Genomic DNA, 22,903 nt, shown 5'->3' on the forward strand with positions numbered 1-22,903 from the left:
AAAGCTTGAACGCTTTTCATTTGAAATTCTGCCTTAGAAACCTCCATGACCTGAACTCGCCCACGTGGTCTAGCAGGACACACATGACACCTGACTCTAGCTCTCGCAAAGCTTTTCACCTGCATCCTCTGCCTGTTATGTCCGTGCGTTCATATTTCCTGTTTTGCTGACCTGTGAGATTTTTATTTCACTTTTCACCAGGCTAGTAAATCATTCTTGAAAGAAAAGAAACATTGAAAGACAAGCTTGATTGCTCTTTGTTTCTCTCAACCAAGACTCCAATGGACTTTAGAAGATGCTTATAGTGGATTTTTGGGGTTTAAGATGGGGTTAAGATGTTGGTGGAACAAGAGAGGCTTTTTTTGCCTCTCACACTAACAAGGTTTTATTTACTGTAACTTTTAGAGGTGGCTCTCTCCCTCTGAGGCCGCTCGGCGGGGCTGACCCCCGGCACAGCCTGCAGCCGTGCCAGGCCGGGCCGGGCCGGGCCCCGCTCCGGCGCTCTCCCCGCTGTCCACCCCATGCAAATGATCCCGGCAGCAGGAAGTACCCGGGCTGCGAACCTCCCGCGGCCGCGCCCCGCCCGCGCAGCCACAGCCACAGCCGCGCTCCGGCCCCGCCGCCCGGTCCCGCCGCTCCGCTCCGCCGGAGCTCCCGGCTAAGTAAGTGCGCCTTGCCCGGAGCGGCGGTGCCGGCATCTCCCGCGGGGGCCGCCCGGTCCCGCCGCTCCGCGCCCCCGCCCCGCTCCGCCCCGCCCGGCCCCGGGCGCTCTCCCTCGCCTCTGCCCCGCGAGGAGGAGCCGCTGCCGCCCGAGCTGCCCGGTAGGACTGCGCGGGGTCTGCAGGGGAATAGCCGCGTTGGGGATAAAATGGTCATTCTCAAAAGCGGGATTTGTCTCGTATCCCCTTGCCGGGTTTCTGCTGGGATCCGGAGGGCTCGGGTGCCTTCTGGCTGTTTCGTGCCGGGGAGCGTGTGAAATTAGCTGGTTTAAGTCCGCAGTCGGCGTTTCGAGCCAAAACGATAGCCTTGACTGAGGTGAGGTGATGTGATCCCTGGGTATCCCTTCTTACACTGCTTTTTTCTAGGAGCGTGTTTTCTGGTGCGTTCTGCAAGTTAAAGCTTCTTCCTCTTAAGTGTATGTTCAAGTGTGATGGGATTAAAAGAAAGATGAGAAAATGGTGTTGTGATGTTTGGTGCACGGTGTTTCTTGCAGACTGCTATTATAGGTACTGCATTCCTGAGGAATGGTCTTTAAGGGTTTTCTCCTTACAATTTTAGTTTAGGAGCTGATGCTGTACCTTCAGTAAAGCAGTTAAGAGTTTCTGTTGAAATTGCATCTTTCAAGGGTTTGCAGTGAATGGGTTGGCGCAAACTCATCCTGCTGCCTTGCTCCCCTCTGTTGGCACTACAGGCCAAAGGGATTAACACTTAAAGCTTGTTTAGCCAGGTTATATTCCCCCGGATATACATAGGAAGCACAAAGCTGGTTTCATCTGAAACCCCTGGTCAATATCCCGTCTCCTGCCTTCGTTCCCACCTTTGAAGAAAGAGAAACACTCTGACCAATCTTAATGTATTTCAGGACATCGCACTACAAATTGAAAATTAAAAATTTTTAAGCTTGGTCCCATCAAGTACCTGTAAGACTTTAGCAATTTAGGAATAGTAATGTTAATTGAAAGTATCTGTGAAGGACAAGTGCCATGTAGATGAGTCTGCACTCAACACAGTATCACTATAGAGTTAAAACAAAAAGCAGAAGATACATGTTGAGAAATTGCAAAGCTATGTTGGGAAAACATAGCTCAGTTTTACCAAAACGAGAGTCAAATTGTGTTTGTCTGAATTGTTTCCAGCCCAACACTGAGGACAGAATAGGTGTTATCTTTTTAATACGTACTATCAACAGCGCTGAAAGTATGGATGAGAAAAAAAATCAAATAGTTTTCTCTGAAAAAGAAGCAACAGGCTGGAAATCAGTTAGATACTGTTAATAGGATGTTATGAAACCTTGGAGAAGGATTGAAATTAATGAACTGTGAGATCAAAAGATGTCTCATTTTATGGATCTCTTCTGAGATTTAAAGCTTTTTTTCTTTCTCTGTTTCAACTTTGTGAGCTAGAGACTAGTTAGGAAAGAATACTTAATAACGTAAAAATCTCTTAATTGTGTGCTGTTGACATAGATTTTTTTTAAACCATGATGACATAGAACGATCATCGTTGTACAGTAGCTGGCTGACTTCAAGTTATTCTGCTTTTCTCTATTTTTTAGTAAGTAAGAGGTTTTTCCTCTTATGCAGAAGACACGGTAAGGTTTAGGCCTTCCTTTTTAAGCCCCTTGACATGTGGAGTTGTGCAATGACTCTTTCTGACAAAGCAATCAGTTGTGAAACTTTACAACACAAAGTTAAACCCTGCTGCCTTTGAGTTGTTTAATACTATGGGGTTTAATGTTACTCTTTTCAAGGGAGTTTCCATAAATGTGAAACAATTCCTTGCAGGTATTTATGAACAGATAAGTATTTATGAATGTATAAGTAACTATTCCACAGTACTCTCCCCCCCAGTTTTTCTGTGTAAGTGACCTCTCTTCCTGTGGCCTTTTTGACTCCTGTGAGCTAAATGGCATCACAGAGCAGCAAGTGTTGAGGGGAACAATTCCTGTGACAGGCAATGAAAACAAGTCCAAGGTCTCCTGGCTCAGCTTGGTTCTGTTTTTCAGCGGAGTGTCTCACCAAATCAGAGATGCTACACCTGACCGACCCTTCTTGTGGGGCACATCAGGGAGCAACACTGACCTCTCTGAAGTTAGCTGGGAAAGTTTAAGTGCTGCTGTATTTAATCTCAGATGTTATTCCATTGCTGTCACAAAAAAGGAGATGTTTGCCTATCTCTACTCTGCATGTTATTTTGAATCTTAATAGGAATCTTTGAGATTTCAGGATGAACACATATTGATCAGGAGACAATTTTTGTCAAAGGGCTAGGTGATCTGGGAGGAGGATGAGATCTTTCCTCCTTTCCATATGTGCATATCCTGAGTAACTGAGTGAAATCTTTTCTTCTGTCCAGGGAGTTGTAAAGCCATTTTTACTCTTAGGGTTCAGGGAGCCCTTTTCAAACCGAGTGAACATGGAAGACGAGTACATGGGGAATAACTAACAAACTAAGTAACTAACTAACTATAATTAATTAATGGGGTGGGCATTAGGTATAACCTAGGATTCCTGGCAATCTGCTGTGGTAGCATGGCTGTACACAGAGGTGGATGTCTGCTGCCACAGAGATCTCAGAAGGATATGAGCCATCATGTGCTAATGGGAAGTTTGGGAGGAGAATCCATGGGCTGGGGATCCTGAGGGTTGTGTGAGCTTTATATGCAGGGAATGATACTTCCTTTTGAAGCTATGGAGCTGAGTGTGTAAATAATTACACCAAACCGTGTGACTCTGTTAAGCAGCATTTGTTATAATATTGCCTCTGTAGGATTTCCATCTCCAAGCAAAAAGGCTTCATTCTATAGAAAAACCAGTTGCCCAGCTGAGAATTAAAATTTTTTGTCCTGTTGCTCATATTCCTACTTCCTACTTCTCCCATTTATTTCTCTCCCCTCTTTAATGAGAGTGAAGGAATGCTAGAGATGGTGTAATAAGAAAGGCTTCCAGACTTGCTAAACCTTACCACAGGAAACTGTAGATAAAAATGTAAAATTGCATTTGTATGAAAACAGTCTTTAATGACGCATGCAGGGTGAAGGAGTCTGCCACCCTGTAAACAGTAGTGGTGCCTTCTCCAAGAAATCAGCTTGTACTAATAAAAGACAAATGCAGTCTGTGACTGTCCTCAGTGTGACTGTTCCTAGTTTAAACTTCATTGTCCTTCAGGGAAGGATAGAAAGGTCTGTGCTTTCATATTTATTTTTGCCTGATTCAGATACATTTCCTGTTGACATTGTCATTAAATGCTGTAATTTCCGAGACTGAATTATTCACGTTTGAGTTCAGCATCTTTCCTGAAAAATGTGGCTTCATGGAACAAAACGTGAAGGCAGAATTCATCATGTGCTGGAAGCATTTCCTCCAAATATTTATGGGATACTTGTATTTGTTTTGTGCCCTAAAGAACTACTTATAGAGGTAAATAGATTGGTTACTTTTGTCAGGCAAGTGTCAGAAGAGGAATGGTATTTTGACAGTAATACTTTGCTGGAGAGAAAAGAAAGGAGGAAAGGTGGAGGGAATAATGGGTAGATCTCATTTCTCTGGTGGGTTAAAAGGGTGAACTAGTTCTGTCCAGGCCAGCCTTTGGTCTCCCTTAGGTCAGCTTTGCCTATCTTTTTCAAACTGCTGGCATCTTAAGTATCTACAATTGGTTCCTGTGTTTGCGCAGCACACTTGTCTTACGTCTTCAGTTCAAAGGACTCCAATGATAAACAGTCTGAACAAAGTGTCCTTCTTCCTCTATGGTCCCTGCTGCATGTGGCACAAGGCTTCTTCTTCCTGTGGTTGTCATATTGCAGAATTTCTTACTTTAATTTGCAAAGGCCAGCTGTGATAGGAAATAGTGCAATCTTAAACTGGACACGTGGTAGTTCACCAAAAGGTGTTGAAGTATGGGATGCAGCTACTCTTCTGCAGTGGCACTTTTTGCAGTTTTCTCTGTTTTAGAAGATTGCTCTAAGTATGGAAATGATAAAATTTTAAAGGGAAAGGACTCCCTCTGGGATGTGCTTTTAACTTCTCCTTTGTTGGTTTAAAAAAAGCAGTTTCAGGAAGTTCGTCAAAAAAAGCATAATCTGTTAAGTGGGCTTTCTGATGTGGTATCTACAATCTATTGCTTTTTTCATGTTTCCTTCATTATTTTGTACAGATAGGTGTATACAAACCTGTTTAATTTTTTTTTAATGAAATCTTAATTGGGTTTTACCTTAGGTTTAAACTGAAGCAATATGGTATCATAGGAATTAGTACAGAAGTATATTTGACTGCTAAGATTTTCTCTTTCCATGTATGACTGTCCTAGGGACTTAGAACAAAATTAATACCAAAAGTTAAAGACCATGTTTGAGTGAATTGCTGTGTAGTGGTAACACGTTTATAAATCAGTAGGTCTGACCCATGACTAAGTTCTACTTTATTCAGACAAAAAGAATATTTCCTGGTAGTATCAACTGAGTAGGGAAAGATCTGAACAGTAGCACATCTATTGCGTATATTGAAATTGCCTGCTAGAGTGTCCCTTACCAGAATAATGAAGTTTATATTCATTAGATCCAGTGGACAGAAAATTGTTTTCTCCAGGGCAGCCCCAGCCTTACCATGTGTTTTGAGGGCTCTTTTAAACCCTTCAGTAAGTGCTAAATGCCCTGGGGAGCAGTGATTCAGGTGAGAGTGGACAAGGACTGGAGAACCAGGCTTAAGTGACCACCAGAGCTGGTGTCAGTGTCACTGAGGAAGTGAAAGTTTTTGGTAAACAAACAGGAAGGGGATGGGCAGGAGAAAGAGGAAATCCTATATTGGATGTTCTGTGTTCGACTTGTTCAAAATACATTGCAAGAATCATTTGAATGTGCCATTGTGATGTAGCAGAATGTGCAAATGGGATTCAAAGTACATTTTTGTAACCCCAGGCTTCCATTGCAAAAGATATGCTGAACTGTGCGAAGGCTGGAGGGAAACCAGCCCGTGAGGGGTGTTGGAAAACCTGCCTTTTAAGCAGCTCTTCTGCTGGATTGCTGGTGTGGCAATTTGTCCTCCTTTCTCTGTCCAGCTATACTTGCACTGGCTTCAAGAGAGGTTGCAGCAGCTGTCATGGCACCAGTGGAGAAGCACCAAGTCATACTGAGGTGAATTCTAAGCCCATTTCTCTTGGGATGTAGATGGCAGGCAGTAGACAGCAGTGTTCCCACTGTGCCTGACAGGAGAGCTTGCCTCTTCTCAAAATCTCCTGCTAAATTTCCTTGGGAGCAGTTCCCCTCCCTCTGCCATAATGCTTACCAGCGTTTCAAAAAAAGTCCTTGACCCACACTGCTTCAAATGTCTTCATTAGTAATGATGTGCTGTTTGTTTGAGGCTTTTGCTCCCCAATTTCCTGGAAAAATCCATGTTTCAGTCTTTGCCCTGCTGTAGGAGTAGTCCCTATCACAATTTCCTTTTATTCTCCTCCCATCATTCTTTTTTTTTTTTTTGCCAACATCATTCTGCTGTTTCTTTCTCTCCAGTCTTCAGGACTGTCAGTGTTATAAGCTGTTTATTTAATCTCTTGATTTAGACATCTGCAGCAAATTTTCTTTTCCCTTTCTGGAAGAGTAAGCCTTATCAACTTTCATAATCCAATAATCATTTGTAAACTACTTATCAGGGAATACTCATCCAGAAATACATACCCCCAGCCACTGGAAGAGATATGAGTCCAGTGGAGTACCAACCTGGAAGGACTGGGATGGCCTTCAAAGTATTTTAAGGCTGTGCCTTGTCTAAGGGCAATTTTGTACTTCTGTAGGTGATCAGCAAGAACTCTTCTGTGTAGAGTACATTTTGTATGTAATGTACATTTATATGTACATTTTATGTAAGTGATCTTTAGAGACAGCTAACTGCTGTTTGACACATCTGATTTAAAACTGTCACCTCAAACTGACTTAAAACAGGTTTCTGTCTTGAAAATGGGCAGTGTGGATTGTCCCCTGCCACTTTGTGTGCCCTTCTTGTGATGCTGCTTTGACCTTTCCTGGTCAAGTTTCTTTTCTGTTGCATGCAGGTTTTTGTGTTAAGTGGTGCATGGAGAAAGTTTTTGAGCCAGCATTGACCCTCCTTGTAAACACTTCTGGTTCAGGGAAGCAGAGCATGGATTCATCAGCACATGTGCTAGCCTGCACAGAAGAAATCAAGTCTTGCTATTGTGGGGATGTGGTGATGAGACAACAGCTCTTGCTCCAGGATTGATGTTCTGTGCTCATTGGTGTTGGTGTGGGCCATACACTGACCCCACAGAAAGTGAAACTGAAGAAATTTAGCTTTGAGAAGGCAGTGCAAGTTCAGAAGAACCTAGTTCAATGGAGCTGGCACCAGCAGAAAAGAGTTTTGGTAGAGTGAGCAAGTGGGAGAAGGGTGCTTCAGGTAAAATACTTCTGCTCTTAATGGAGCATTTAAACAAGGCTACAAGTGTCAAAAATGCATCTGAGTAGCTTATTCAAATTATATGTGCTGGACTAGGTTTGGATGAGTGAAAGTTCCTTTTCTCTACTCCTGCAATAAAAGCAGGTGGCTTGTGTGGTATGACACAGAAAAGTAATTTCTCATGTTTCTCCAAACAGAATACATATGTTTGTTACATGTTCTGTATCTTGTCATACTGATTGAGAGTTTATGCTTTCCTAGGGACTATAATTGTCTCCAATTAGTTATTATCCTTTTCATTCTTATTTGATTGTTCTTTTCTCTTTTTGTCTTTCTGCTTCTGCAGTCTTCCTGCTTAATTTGTTTCTCAGTATCAATGCCAATTCTGATTTCTTAAGGATTTTGGCCTCCTCTCCTACAGCTTTTCTCCTATGGTTTGTGTTGTTCTGAGGACTTCCCGTGTGTGGCCAAACAATGAAGAAGTCTTACCGGTTGTTAAAGCACCTTCTTTGCACAACACTTAATACTGTGGAATTAAAATGCAAGCTGTGGACTCGTTACTGTTCTCCTGAAACAAACTTGGATAACCATTGTGAACACTGATTTGGTTTTAGTTCTTGCTTTGAAAGTTAGCTGCATGGGCTGGGAGGGCTGAAGTCACATTCAAACTCTGGGGCTTGTGCACAATCTAAGGCAGTTTTTCAAAGTATGGCATTATCACATGTCCTGCCTGTGAGCTGTATACTTTTGAATTATGTGGAGTTACAAAGGTTATAAACTTTGATGAGCAGCCAATAATAGTGCTATGAAATTCTTGAAATCTGCAGTATGAATGTGAAAATAATCATTGTCATTGTTCTCCAGTTGACTGTGAGTCTAAATCTGCTAGAACTATTGTAAGTGCTGACCTATTTTTTAAGGTCTTTGTGCTGCCCTTTGTGCAGAAAGTCCTGGTGTGAGTCTCCTGAAGTCTGTCGAGCTCCTGCAAGCTGTGTGCTGTCACTTGCAGGATCAGAGCCTGGTTCAGTGAAACTTGCTATGGTTGTAGCTGCTAGGTCTTCATCCGCTATCAACTGACCATTAAGCAGGACTTGAAACAACTGAAAATACTAAATGCTGCATAACCCTGAAGTGGCATTTTGTGAACACAAAAATGTTGGCTGTTATTAGAGTTTTAGAGAAAACAAGAAATTTCAAGGCAAAGTTAAAATAGTAGCTGAGATCAAATTATTAGTTTTTGAAAATGAAATAAATTAGCATATTGAGAAAATTCAGCATGCCTCTTTAAATGGTTCCCAAGTCAGATCTTGTGTTTAGTACAGAATAATTTCTCTTAAATAGAAAACTCTAATCAAGTTAATATACTTGCATAGCTGCTGTCCTGGTAATATGGGAAGCTTCATTCTTGCCCTTGAGAAAGATCATCTGCAAAGACATACCTGTGTTTAAAATTGGAGCACTCCAGTTCTTCCTTAGAACCTTTGAGGCAGGAACAGTTAAGTGAACTGTCATACCAGGTATTTGCAATGTTTTCTTCAGAGACCTTTCCAAATTCTCACTCTCATGCCTTTATGAAAATGGAAAGCACATAAAATATTTCTAATTTTGGTTAACTTTAGAGAAACTTCTTATTCTTGCTCATATGTGTAATAAATGTGTAAAATATGCTTAGAAACTTGGGTGTGAATTCTTATTGATTCAACGACATATGTCCTTCAGTGAGGTATTTCCTTTTACACTCTTACTGCCACCCCATCTTGAGCATGGAGTTTCACAAGACTTCAGTTAGAGTGTGCTTCCCTCTGTACATGACAAGCTTTCAGACCCAAATTGGTGAAATTTTGCACCCCCTCAGGATATGTTTGGTAGACTTAAGAGAGGTCTACTTGTATCTATTAAAAAAAACTCCTCTGATTTCAAGGACTTAATCTAAAAACCTCCCAAAATTGCTAATTATAGAGCTCCTTTAATTCTACTTGTCATGTTTGCAGCAAACTGTTGGTTCAGAACCTTTGGTGCTGCAGCACCTGTGACATATTGCAACAATTACTTTAAACAGTTAACTAAGTTGGGTGAAAAACCAACTGGTACATTCCTGGTTTAGATTCATGCCCTTGAAGGAATATACTAGCACAGAGTTTAAAGTCAAGTAAAAGAATTGAGTTACAAATAGGCTTCTGTGAAATGCCAGAACCTGGAGGATGTTCTTACACCCTTGAAGTTCAGGGAGATTCTGCTACTTAACATCAGTGAGAACAAGACAAGGTGGTTTCTCCTGTGGATATTTGAGCAGTTGCTAAAGTGCTGAATGCTGGGCTAGTATCCCTGCAAAGATTAAACTGCAAGAAAATTTCATTTCTGCCACATAATTTAGTGGCACCAGATTTGACGCTTGGTTTTGTTTTTTTTTTTGAGAACTCTTGCAGTTTCCTTTTGCAACTTGAGCAAACTTGTCCAATGTTTGCAAACCTTCAGGAGGAACTGTGCTTTGAGTGTTAGCTCACGTCAGCATGAATGATTTAACCCTAAATTTTTATATGAGCATAGAGTTCATTCTTGAATCCATATTGCATACCCCAGTACAATGTCCTCTGTTTCAGGAGTGTTCTGTGTTTATCTAGTGCTGTACAGCTAATGAAACACAATATTATCTGCAGGAAGAGTAACTTTTTTTTAAAATTTAAATGTATGCTGGTGTTTGAAGATAGTGAAAAAAATCTGCATCTCTTTTGTGAAATTCAGTGCTTTAGACATGCTCAAGACATAAAATGATGCTATTATAAGAAGAATGCTATGTTTTAGTTGGAAGCTTAGTCATGAGTACATATTAGCATTCAAACATGGAGGTGACAGAAGATACAGAAGCCTTCTGACCAATGAAGCAGGATGGCAAATTCAGCATGGGGCAAAGTAATATGAGTTGCACAATGGCAAGGCTGGTACGGTTAGGATCCATTGACACAGAAGTCATTCTGCCCTGATTTAGCCATAACTGCCATAATCCATGTTGAAAGTGGATTGTAGAATGTGTGAAACCAGGTAAGGTTTATAAAAATCGATATATACCCTGGGGATATAGTTACCCAAATCTGAAAGAACAAAAACTAATATGCGCTTTTGTTCTGCTCCCCATTTCTCGTTTATGAAACACACTGAAAACAGAAGATAAACCCAAAGGAGAAGTGGCATACTTTCTATGAGACCACCCTCAAAACCTTCATCAGGGCTTGCTGGCTTTGAATTTGCTGTCCTCCAGCATGTTTATATCGATGTGATGGGGGACTTGGACAGGTTGGATTGATGGGTTGAGGTCAGTTGCATGAGGTTCAACAAGACCAAATCTTGGATGCTGCCCTTGGGTTGCAACAGCCCCACACAGCGCTACAGGCTGGGGCAGAGTGGGTGGAAAGTGGCTTGGCAGAAAAGCACCTGGGGGTGCTGGTCAGCAGCCAGCTGAGCATGAGCCAGCCAGGTGGCCAGGAAGGTCCATGGCATGCTGGGCTGGACCAGCCATGGTGTGGCCAGCAGGAGCAGGGCAGGGATTGACCCCTGCACTCGGCACTGGTGGGGCCATGCCTCAAATCCTATGTTCAGGATTTTACAAGAAGGACATTGAGGTTCTGGAACGAGTCCAGAGAAGGGCAGTGGAGCTGGTGAAGGGTCTGGAGCACAGAGTCCTGTGAGGAGTGGCTGAGGGAGCTGGGGCTGTTTAGCCTGGAGAAAAGGAGTCTCAGAGGAGACCTTATCACTCTCTATAACTCCCTGAAAGGGGGCTGTGTGCAGGTAGTCTTTGATCTCTTCTTCCAAGCAGCAAGCAACAGGACAGGAGGAAATTGCTTCAAGTTGTGCCAGGGGAGATTTAGATTGGATATTGGGAAAAAGTTCTTAACTGACAGCGTAGCCAGATGTTAGAACAGGCTGCCCAGGACAGTGGTAGGATCTCCAGCCTTGAAAGCATTCAAAGCACCTCTCTAAATGTGGCAGCTGGGGATATGGTTTGGATGTGATGATCTTAGAGGTCTTTTCCTACCTTAACAAGTCCATGATTTTATGTTGTGGTGGTTTCATGATGTTCATTATCTTTGCATTCTATTTACAATACAGCAATGGGTTTGAATTACGGGCACACTTCAAAGCAAGCGATCACATCTGCAAAATAGTCCTTTATCGCCAACAACATATTAACTACTTGAAGGCCACCTTCATAAATAACTATCCTCTTCCCTATGTCATAGTAGCTATTAATAATTTTCTTCAGCAAGAGTCCCATCAATCCATTTGTCCAGGCATGTGGAGGCTGAACATTAGGCTTCCTTACTTGAAGGAGACAAGAGTTTCAAGTATCAGCTGCTACCTGCGAATACACCTTCCTTTGCACCTTCTGGAGAGTAACAAATTCCAGCTGAAGAGCTCATTAGGGTGCAGCCTGGTGCAGATGATTCCCCAAACTCATTATAAGTTAGCAAGTTGCTCACTTTGTCCCTTGTTGTCTTCTGAGGCTCAGAAAACAGGGAGAAGCTCTCATTTCTCTTCCACGTGTCACACTGTAAATGCAGGCATGTGGCCCTGCACAGTGATGTGCAGATGGTTTGTGTGGCTGTGCCTTTGCTTTCTAATACATCAAAGTGTATATCAAAATCAACACCTGAGCAAAGTCACTGTGGGCATGAACCAGGCCTTTGGGACTCACAGAGAAGTTCTGGTTGCACATCTCTCAGCTATACCTTGTTTTGAGAGGCAAAGTATTTGTCTATGAAGGGGAAGGGGAGGATAAATAGCTGGGTAAAGAAGAATAGTTGGGAGTAAAGAAGAATAGTTCCCAGATGTGTGTTCTCCAGAGGAACTGTGTGAAGCTTGTCCTATCCTTCCATCATGTCACTTGTTATGAGGATGAAGACCTTGGGGCTACTCTTGGACCTCATTCCACCAACTTTTTTTTTTTATGGGTAGTTACTCATTTTCCTATACCACACTTATTGCTCTAATCATTAGAAAGGAGTGGAAGGTGCCTTCCACCTTATCCTAGTGGAAGGCATAGAAATACATAGCAGCATATATACATAAAGTGCAGGGCAAAGATAGACTACTGAAAATTTAGCACACTGCCATTGCTGGCCAAAATCATCAATTTAAAGCTGAAAAAAATGGTATGTGAGTCATAGATACACTCAACTTGGAAAGTAGATGTCGACCTTGGGGTTTGCTAGCTGGATTGGGACACTTCCAAATAGTTAGGAAGAATGTTGATCCTTTTCAGTGTAGCGGTTTGGCCAAATTTTCATTTGGAAATGGAGATTTGGTTATATGAAGCTGCTGTTTGTCATTACTGGGAGTTTTTACCAATCAAGAAAATGACATTTTTACTTGTAGCTTGCATTACACTTTAAAGTCTTTAAAGTATTTTGGGAACCTTTGCTTTAAGTTGGTTAATGTGTTGGCACAGCTTTTCTGTTCCATGTCATATGATCCTTTTGAAGAATTTGATAGAAGTATTTATTCTGTTATGTCAAATTAAGATGTTATTCGACCTTTCCCCCTATCTTCAAAAGATATACTACAGTGGAAAAAAGTTGAGGAAATGGAAGATGTGGTTGCCTGAGGGCTGGCAAAGTGAATTAATTCATTGTTGATATTGATTCAAAATTCTGGAGGATGCAGTTGAGGCAAATGATTGTAATAAAATGAAGCAAGTATTATAAGGTCAGAAAACAGATGTTATTTTAATGTAAGACTTGGTTTAAAATTAGTGCCAAAAATACTGACTAAATTAATATGGAATATTTTCATAATATATAAAGTCTATTATGCAATGTTAGCAAAATTACAATCTTCTGTGGATTAACTTGTGTTTTGGTAATTTTTTTTTCTTCAAGTCGATAAACTAGGATCAGTAGTCTGTACAAATTCTGCTTCATTTCAATGTGATAATTTGTTTCAGGATTTTATTTTCATCCTTCTGAAAGCATTATAACATCATTATACCACCACAGTGACATTATTTTCAGTGTTTCTTGCTGATTTTTGTTTACTTTAATGTATCATTTTTTTGTTTTTTAACAGCTGCCAAAATTCCTTCATGAAACTAAGACTTTAACTAATCTAGACAAAACTGCAGGAATTTACAGAAAAATTGACTTTTTTTTTTCTTGGCCACAGCTTCCTACTCTTGTTCGAGCTACTTTTCATGTCATCAGCTATGATGATATTTATTTTATGTGTCATTTATGAGCTCCAGCAAAGACTGTGTATTTTAGCCAAGCACTGAATGAAGTTACCCTCTCCCTGGACACTTAAAGGCAAGACAGGCAAATGCTGGAAAGTGCCATGTGAATATAGAAAAGTGTTTACTTTCACAGAATTATTTTTACCAAAGCACTCCTTCCTATTGGAAGGTTGGGATGTGATAACTTAAGTCACTTATTTGCCATTTAGTGCAGCAATGTGTTCATTCATGTTGGTTAATGCATCACTAAAAAGCCTCACCTAGTAAGAAAAAAAATTAAATGGGGCGTATAGGGAAAAAAGATTGATATGATATGATATATGATATTATGTGATATATGATATGATATTATGTTATATGATATGATATGAGATTATGTGATTATATGATATGATGATATGATGTGATATGATATTGCTGCTCAGAACGGGACTGCCTTTTCCAGAAACACATCAATACAGCATCAGTATGGCAAGTCCGTATATTTTATCTTTCCAAAAGTTTTTGGTTCTTCAGTCAGTTCTTGGGGGATTTTTGCTGTATGACTCCTCCTGTCTTGTGAAGACAGACTTAGAGATAGGGGTTGTTCAGCCTGGAGAAGAGAAGGCTCCAGGGAGCAGCTTTCCAGAACCTACAGGGGACTACAAGAGAGCTGGAGAGGGACTTTTTATAAGGGCATGGAGTGACTGGACATGGAGGAATGGCTTCAAACTGACAGAGAGCAGGTTTAGATTAGGTATTAGGAATAAATTCTGTACTGCGAGGGCAGTGAGGCCCTGGCACATGTATCCCAGAGAAGCAGTGGCTGCCCCGTCCCTGGAAAAGTTCAAGGTTGGATTGGGCTCTGGGTAACTTGGTCTAGTGGAGGGTGTCCTTGCTCAGAGCAGGGGGCTTGGAACTAGATGATCTAGCAGGTCCCTTCCAGCCCAAACCATTTTATTGATTCTAATCCACAGTTCACTTCCAATATAGTTGTATGGCAGCACACCTTTTGGCCCTGTTGTAACTTGAATTTCCATTTTAAGGAAGTGGAATTGAGGTATGAATATTGTAAAGTCCTTATCCCTCATTTCAATATGAAGGCAAATGTGGGAAAGAAAAACAGAACACCAAACAGTAAAGGAATGGGTGGTGAGCATTTCATTGAGACCAGCAGTCAGCTTGGTAGAGGATTCAGGGAAGGGATCTGCCAACCCAGACTGGTTTAGTTGGTTTAATTTGTGCCTTTATGTTGGGAATCAGGTCTTGGAAAAGGAGAGAGACAGAAATACTGGTACAGGGCTCAAAACTGAGCATTGCAGTGGAAGTATAAATGTGATCGATGTATAAGTGTAGTAGGAATGCAGATGTTTGGGAGCATGAAAGTGGTAGGGTGATACTTTCTGTCACTGATGTAGGAAAGCATAAAAATAATCTGAGATAGCATGGACAGAGTAGAATTTGTCTTGGTCTCAATTTCTAAGGAAGGAATTGTGAAAGAAGTGGAACAAGGGGAAGTGCAGCAGACAGAAGCCACTACCAGTCTCTTAGCAGGACCACTTTCTGTTTCCTGGTGTTACATTAGCATTACATTGAGACTTTTTAAAAGTACTTTCATTTGCAATGAAAAAATATGAGGTCCCTTGTGATATTGAGAGGCATTAGAAACACACAGGTGGCTGAGAATGTCGTACACGATGAATAGCCTGGGGAAATAATGGGGAGAAATTTAATATCAGGGTGTAAAATAATGCCACAGGAGATAGGAAAATCTGCTGTGACAATGACAATAGTTTGTCATTATGAAAAGTGATACAAACCTGGACGTCTTATTGGATGGCCATATGATTATGAAAGGCCAATATAATGAAAGTGTGGAAACAATAAATTAATTTCTGGGATTTGTTGAGTGATGTATTTCAGTAGGTGGAAGAAATAGTAATATTATTTACTTCAAGGCATTGCTGAAAATCATCTTGAAACATATGGGCAGCTCCAACCTCCTGTTCTTAAGAGGGATGGGTTCAAAGTGAAACAGATCTGGAGAAGGGTTGCTAGGATAACCAGTGGAAGTGGAAAAAACTGAGAGGGTTTGGTCTTTAAAGTCTAGAAGACAGGCTGAAAAAGATGTGACTTCTTCCTAATCCCCCAAGAGGATGAAGGGCTAAATGCCATTATTGTCTACAAAACATTTTTAAGACTGGGACTTACGTGACAGCTTCTAAGCCAAGCAGAGTGAGGTTCTGAAAAATTTCAGCAATAATATTTTGTTCTTCCCCACCATCACCCATTAATCTCTCTAAAAATGGAGCATGGAAAACTTGCTTCTGAGCTTGTGCCATGTGATTGTGCTGCCTACAACAGATCTGCCTTTCCCAGAGAGTATTTTGTAGTCCTTTGCTCTAATCATGGTTGATAAATTAGATTGCAATGTTATCTTGCTGTGACAGACATGCACCCTTGGAAAATTTGAGGGATTGATTTAAGTGAGACCAAGTATGAGGAAATTTTAAAGTATCATGCTGGTTGCATACTTTTTCACCACAGTAATGTTGGTTACACAGGGGATTAACTTGTTCCTCTTCTTGACCTGTTTATATAGATATTTATGTCAAAATATTATTTTAACTTTGTCTCACCTTTTCCACAAAGAAAATTGAAGCAGTTAAAAGAATTCCTCCATTATTTTTTAATTTTCTTTTAAATGCTGGCAGCTGGACTATGGCTTCTCACAGCTGAGGAGCAGTGGGAGTCTACAGAGGGCAAGTCTGTCATAGCCAAGCACTGAGTTGGTTCAGGTTATCCATGCTCCTTTCCATAAGCCTTGCAGGGAGCACATGGTGATTTGTGCCCTTCTGTGTATGCCCATGTATATCATATAAGGAATGAATTGCATTTGGGAGACACAGAGATGGCCTGATCCAGACCTACAGAAATAAGCTAAATTTGACAAAATATTAAAATACATACAACAAGGATTGACTGAGACAAACAGAACTATTTTAGCAGAAAGGCAATGGAGGAAGAAACTGCTTAAGTTCCCCTAGTTAGCTGCCAGTGCAAAAACAAGATGTAGGAAGTGAAACAAGCTCAAATGAAAGCTGACCCCCAGATTTCTGCATTTGCATGAGTCCAATTTGATGACAGTTATCAGACAGGACCTACAGTAAAAATGAAATGTGTATCTATAGATAATATTATATATTATTAAATTATTATATATAGCTGTAGATATATGTGGTGAATTGCTGGTACAAGAATAAGGCTGAACAAGCTTAAATCTAACAATTTCTGAGACTGGCGGGGGACAGAAAACAACTTCAGTTGCTCTCCAGTTGATGTTTTCATATTGCTCCCAACCACAGATAATTTATTTTTGTCACTCTTATTCTCACTGTGGTCTAGTGGCAAGTCTTCACCTGCACAAATATGTGTAGACCAGTACTGATAAGCCATTGCTGAGCTTTGCCACCTCTAGTTAAACTCCTGCTCTCTATTCCTTGGCCATTGCTTTGCCATGTAGTGATGGGTCAGAAATGAACCCAAGTTTCCCAGAAACAGTCCTCATAGTCCCAATAACAGAGATAAAGGAGATCCTTGCAACACTTGGGTAATACAGATGATGTGGAGGCAGATCAACATAAAGTGAAAGTAAGCACTGAAGATTAAGGTAAATGAAGTTTTTATATTTAAGATTTTTAATTTTTTTTTTCATTGAATTATAAATTTGAGCGGTTGATTGAAGTGACATAGAATGTTGGATGAGCTTCTGAGACAGCAGGTGTTTTTGTCTTTGAGCAGAGCAGGTTTACAGTCCTTCCTCCCCAGCAGTTTTAATCTAAATAGGTCACTCTGAGCTTTGAGACACTTCTGCCTTGACCTTGAGGGAAATGCACAGGAGTTCAGGAGATCTGATGAAGGCATCACTGTGTTACCCTGACTATAATTTGTGAAGTAGCAGCAAACCAACTGGCATTCGAGGCCAGAATGAAGCTTCTAAAACAGAAGAAGGCAATGGTATTGTTTTCATATTTTGGAAGAGGTATTAAAAATAAAACTATTTATTTCTCTGCTCTCTAAGCCCCCTTTAAAGCTCCAGGTGTGTAACCAGTTTGGATTTTATTTATAGATGTAAACAGTTGCTTCCTCTTCTTTGATTCAGAAGTTTAAATATAAAGCAATATTCAAAACTCAGAGTAAGTTGGGGGTTTAAATTTTTTTCCCTTATTCTTAATAATGAAAAATTTGTGGTTTAAATGAAGAGTTTACTTTTTGCATTCAGTTGAATACAAATTTATTTTATTTATGTACCTGTTAAAATGCATATGTATATATCTGTTAAAACCTTAACATAGGTGTTTTGGTAAGTGATTGCTGACCATTTCAACAACAGATATTTATTGGATAAAATACATACTTTGATAAAATAGAGCTTGTATGCTCATTGTTGTAGTTCTAATTATTTTAAAAGTTAATTTATTATTGGAAAAGCTGAAGTATAATCTATGAAGATTTGAGAATCATTTCCATGAAGATATGACTTTGATCAGAAAAGACGAGACATGTCAAGTGGGTTTTTAGGAAATAACTTCTAATATGCACCATATACATTGCATGTAACAAAAAAATCACAAGGAAGAGAATGGTTATGAACACAAAATGAAAAGTGAGATCACCTTTGTAGATGATACAAAGGGTAAGCACTGGGATGAGATGAAACCCCAAATGCTGCTGATGGGGGATGGACAGGTGATGGTCACATGAAACTTGGCTGCCTGCAGTAGGAAGTATCGTGTCTGTAGACACATTGCTTTGCTGGAAGTGTAGAAAAGGGCAGATAAAGGAATTCTGTTTTGGGGACAGACAGCAGATATTGACTCTGGAAGAATGCTGCATTAGTTTCTGACTTCCACTCCTCCCAAACCGTTTTGGAATGAAGACCCAAGTGCTGTAGACCCAAGATGAGATAGGGGATTCAGAGAGCAAATTCAAGGCAAATGTAGACATCAAAATCAGTGTCCTGGCAAAACCTGCTGCAGAGGCTCTGTGTGATAGCTCTTGTGGATACTCCTGTGGCTGTTTGAAGGCTGCCTGAACCTAGATTCTTGTCACCTTGCGGCAGCTGTTAACCTAAGTACTTGTGTTTGCTTTCTAGCCATAAACGACAGTATGCTCTTTGTTAAAAGAGAAGCTGTTACTTTTTTAGATATCTGTTTATAAAAATTAGCAGCTATGTAAAATAGTATTTCTTTTAATTCAGTGTTAATCTTTCGTGTCTAGAGGTGTGGACAGGACAATGAATGCAAAGCATGAATAGGAAATAGTGTGTCCTGTATTGCAGAGCTGGAATGGAAAATTGGAATGGAAAACATCTGAGTAGGGGCTGGCAGCATTTTCTCTGATGCATAAATTACTTTTATCTCTGATAAAGAACAATGGAGTTTGGTTTGTAATGATGCTGGGCTCTCTGTATTGCTCTTTGCTTACTGTTTTCTCTTTCTCTTTTTATCTGCACAAAACACTTCCTTGTGACACATCTACAGAGCACCAGGCAAATAAACATTTACAGCAAGTAAAATGTTTTATTTATTTATACTCTCCTCCCTGCACTGCTGTTTTAGTTAGGTCAGGATGCCACTCCTGAAGCAGTTGCCCACATGCTCAGCTGTAATCTGTGTTCTGGAGCAGAACTGAAGTGCAAGAATGGGGCTGCTTTGGGAGAATGCAGCGTGGGGCTCAGATTTAGGTAAAACCTTGTTGTTAGCTGACTCCTCCTCAAGGTGTTCAATCCTTGGGGCTGTACTGGAGTGAAAGGGGCAGTAACCCCCTTGAACCAGCTGTGGGCTTCAGCACCCACTGTTGGGGCTTTTTGCTCATGTAGAACCAGCTGAGTCCTGTGGGGACTGTGGACTTTCACCTCTATGAGGAAAAGAACCCAGAAAAAACAGTGCTTCATGATGAGGCTCAGGATCTTCTCTTTGAAGCCATCACAAGGGTCATCTCACAAACTGATTTATGTGATTTCACATGGCATCAAGTAAACTTCTGTGTGATTTCAAAGCACCTCTACATAGTTATTGCTGATCAGTTCTTACTGTCATGAACAAATGCCAGCCTTGAGCTTAACACAGCCTCACAGCAGATTTAACTTACAGCTGTTCATGTGCTTTCAGCTGGAGAAAAAAATCTGAGTAAAAAATGCTTTTCTCTGAGTTTACACTGACACTGGGCAGGCTGCAGTTTCTAAAGATGTGCTCAGCTTTCTTACAGGAATAGGGAAAGGGAGTTTTGGCTGACAACTTAGATCAAATTACTTCATGCCCTCCACTTCAGCTGTTTGTTCTGTACAAGCAGAACTATTCAAGAGCAGAAAGGTTAGCACTTAAGTGGATAAATACCTGATCTTGCAGATACAGCAGGTAATTAAACACTGGCCTTCCTGATGTCTAGGGTGAGTTTGCAAACATCAGTCTGCCTGTGGGTGTACAGAAATTTCCTATGAACCATGAATGACAGAACAAGAGTCATCTACATACCCACAGTTATAAATAAATAAAATAAATTTTAAAATCCTTCTCAGTATTGCAAAACAACTAGTATGCAACCCACATATAGCTGAGCATCACAAAAATTAAAGCATTAAAATTAAGCATTAAAGATGTTTGCTTCTAAGGGAAGCTCCTGCATGAAGATGTGCTCCCGTGCTTTCCAATAAGTTTGGGAACACTGAAATGTTGACAGTCAAGAAGTGGAAACTTTTATTCTCTGCCTGGTCAGTGCCTATCGATTTTCTGTAGGATTCCTTTTATTTTTAGTTCCAGAGAAGACAAGAAGGGGAGCAGTGGGTTTTAATGCTGCTTTAAACCAGGATCACCGATCACTGCTGAATCTTATGGACATCCAAGACATGTTGGCAATAGGTGACAGATAATTTACAGAAATGGTAGGAGAGGAAATATCCCTCTGTCATATTGAGAAGAAAACACTCTAACTGTGGATAGGACAGTGCATTGTGTCATTATGTAGTGCTTCCTCAATGGCAGGATGGGACATAAGATGAAGGTGATGTTGGAAGCTGAGACTTGCCATGTGAGACTGCTTGTTGCCTTGGTTTATTTTAGTATCAGTTAGGATTGTGATTATCATAGATATTGTTACAAAAGTGTGAGTCTTTAACATGAACCCAGTCCAGTCTGGTTAATTTTTGCAGCTGCAAGGCTCCATCCCATTGGTACAGTTGTGTCTGCCAATGGACACTTCTGCTACTGCTTTACCTGTTCACTGCCACGAACCTTTTCTATCCTAGAGATGAAGGTAAAACTAGGATGAGAGTCTTACAATCTGCTTTAGCTTCTCCAGCTGTGTTTGTTTACTTGAGCACCGAGCTCTTATTTTAGGTTTTGCATTGTTCTTCAAAGAACTGGCTTTAAACATTAATTAGGGCAGGGGGGAGTGAGACTGTGTGCCTGCAAGGGAAAATGTGACTGTGAACCTAGCATTAGAGCACTGACCTGAAAGGAGGGAGAGAGGAGAGAAGAAGAGGGTTGAAAAGCATTCATAGTGGATTCTTTGAAGAGTAAGTACAATTACTCTCCTCAGAGGGAGGATTGTAGAGATAATGTTGTATATATATATATATTTGCTGGAGTACTATGTAATTGTATCATGGGATTAGCAGTCAGGTTCCAGTCATGCAGATGCTAACAGCTGTATCTCATCTGATTTTGCATGGATGCACATCCTGAGAGAAGAATTAGCCTTCTAAATGATACCAAAGAAGAAATCCTGGTGTGCTGATTTGCCATTGCTGGCACACACGTTGTCTATTTTAGGCTGCTGTAAGGTGCCTGTGTGAACAAGGAGGTACATTGCTGAAGGACACAGTAGCAGTGTGCCTGCCATGGAGCTGGGACTGCACAAGTCATCAGCCTCATGTGAGACAGGGATTTGAATCAAACAGAGCTCCCTGCTAGACTGGCATCTGCAAAATGAAGTGGGGAGATACCGGCGTTGCTACTTCCTGCTGCAGTTCTCAGAATTTGGACAGGAATTTTTTTTCTTTAAAATATACAGATAAAAATTATCCCTGCAATAATTGCATTTTTATTATATCTATTCCAAAGCTTAGAGAAGTATCAGAAAGATGCAAGGAGTTTGGGCAGGGAAAAGTAGACTGGGGAGGAATTATAGAAAATCTGAAGAAATGGTAAATAACTGTTTGCTTCTTCTGTGGATTGAGACAGGGTAATTTCTTTCATTTGGAACAGAAAAGAGCTATCAGTGTGTGGGCCTAACCTTCAGTTATTTTTTTTCCATGAACTGTTTTATATGAGAAGGAAGAACATTTTTACTGTGCAGCTCAGATGATTTCACGGGAAAGGGCTTGGTTTATGGCACAATGATTTTGTTTAACACCTTTTTTATTTCAACAGGAAATATGGGGTGTATAAAATCAAAAAGGAAAGACAATCTGCATGGAGATGGGCTAGATTTGAAGAACCAACCAGTACGTAAAACTGAACGAACTATTTATGTGAGGGATCCAACGTCCAATAAACAGCAAAGGCCAGTAAGTAGATAGTCCCAGGAGAGAATTCCTGTAGCAAGAACAAAGCATGACTGGCGTAACTTAAATTTCAATCCAAAGCATATGCATGGAAAAACTCAAACTGTGTGCAGTTCACCCTCAATGAATAAGTACCTAGAGGAATAAAAATTAAAACATGGTGGTTTGCTACTTTATGTTTGTCATAGTTTTCTGCATAAAAAAAATAACTTAGCAATTCTTGAGTAGATGTAACTATGTCTGTAGAAGAATGCTAGATGACATTAGAAAACCTGAAGTAGTTTAGATCCATTTTTTAAAGCATTGGTGTTGGATTTTTAATAGCTATGGGATCCAGGTGTTTGTTATTCCGTTTATAGGCTGAAGTAATAATGGGTGATTTTTTACCAGCTCTAGTCAGCTTTCCTCACTGAGGGCCATGGCTCAGCCTTGCCTGAGGTGTGTGGGTGAGGCTGGGAGGGTGAGCGGTGCAGGGAGCAGCGCTGTGCTGCGGGAGGAACAGGCTAACGTGTTCCATGTGTGCTGCCTGGCACTGGAAGGAACAGTGCTGGGGTGGGCAATTCTGCTGGGTACCAAGTGGTTTTGCTAATTTGCAGTCTGGCCGGGACCTTTTTTTCCCCAGCTTCTCTACTGTGCTGAGGGAACTGTGTCCTGACTGCCCCTGTTCAGGGACCTCCTCCCTGCAGGTGTGAATGGCTCCCTGCTCTCCTCTCTCCCCAGCTGACACAGTGAACTCAGTGTGCTCTCAGTCCATGAACACACATCACAAACTACCTTTTTTTTTAAAATTGTTCTTTTTTTTTTCCACTTGCACAGTCTTGGTGGCATAACCGTGCTTGTAGTTCTTTAGCATGACAGCTACACAGTAATAGCTGTCCTGCTTAAGTGCCCTGCCTAAAGCCTCTTCAGCAGAAGTCCCAAAGCTGTGAACTTCTTCCCCACAGCTTGTGCCACACCTTCACAAGGTCTGAGCTGCTCAATTTAAAATCTAGGGGGACTCACTATATTTTTATA

The 22,903-nt window shown here is 40.8% G+C and overlaps 1 protein-coding gene across 6 annotated transcripts in view; it reads left to right on the forward strand.

The window, feature by feature from the left end:
• Window positions 1–590: 590 nt before the first annotated feature.
• LYN (LYN proto-oncogene, Src family tyrosine kinase) overlaps window positions 591–22,903 on the forward strand; it is a 49,574-nt gene continuing 27,261 nt past the window's right edge. Inside the window, exons 1-2 of one of the 6 annotated variants that reach the window (XM_064706112.1) lie at window positions 591–662; window positions 21,756–21,892. In XM_064706112.1, coding sequence (XP_064562182.1) covers window positions 21,761–21,892 — 132 coding nt within the window. In that variant the 5' untranslated portion in view covers window positions 591–662; window positions 21,756–21,760. Of the gene's footprint in view, window positions 663–690; window positions 822–841; window positions 1,036–1,080; window positions 1,100–21,755; window positions 21,893–22,903 lie in introns of those variants that run through there. The other 5 variants (XM_064706110.1, XM_064706115.1, XM_064706113.1 and 2 more) reach the window with 5 other exon arrangements.

This window comes from Zonotrichia leucophrys, chromosome 2 (assembly GCF_028769735.1).
Source record: "Zonotrichia leucophrys gambelii isolate GWCS_2022_RI chromosome 2, RI_Zleu_2.0, whole genome shotgun sequence".
Lineage (NCBI taxonomy): Eukaryota > Metazoa > Chordata > Aves > Passeriformes > Passerellidae > Zonotrichia > Zonotrichia leucophrys.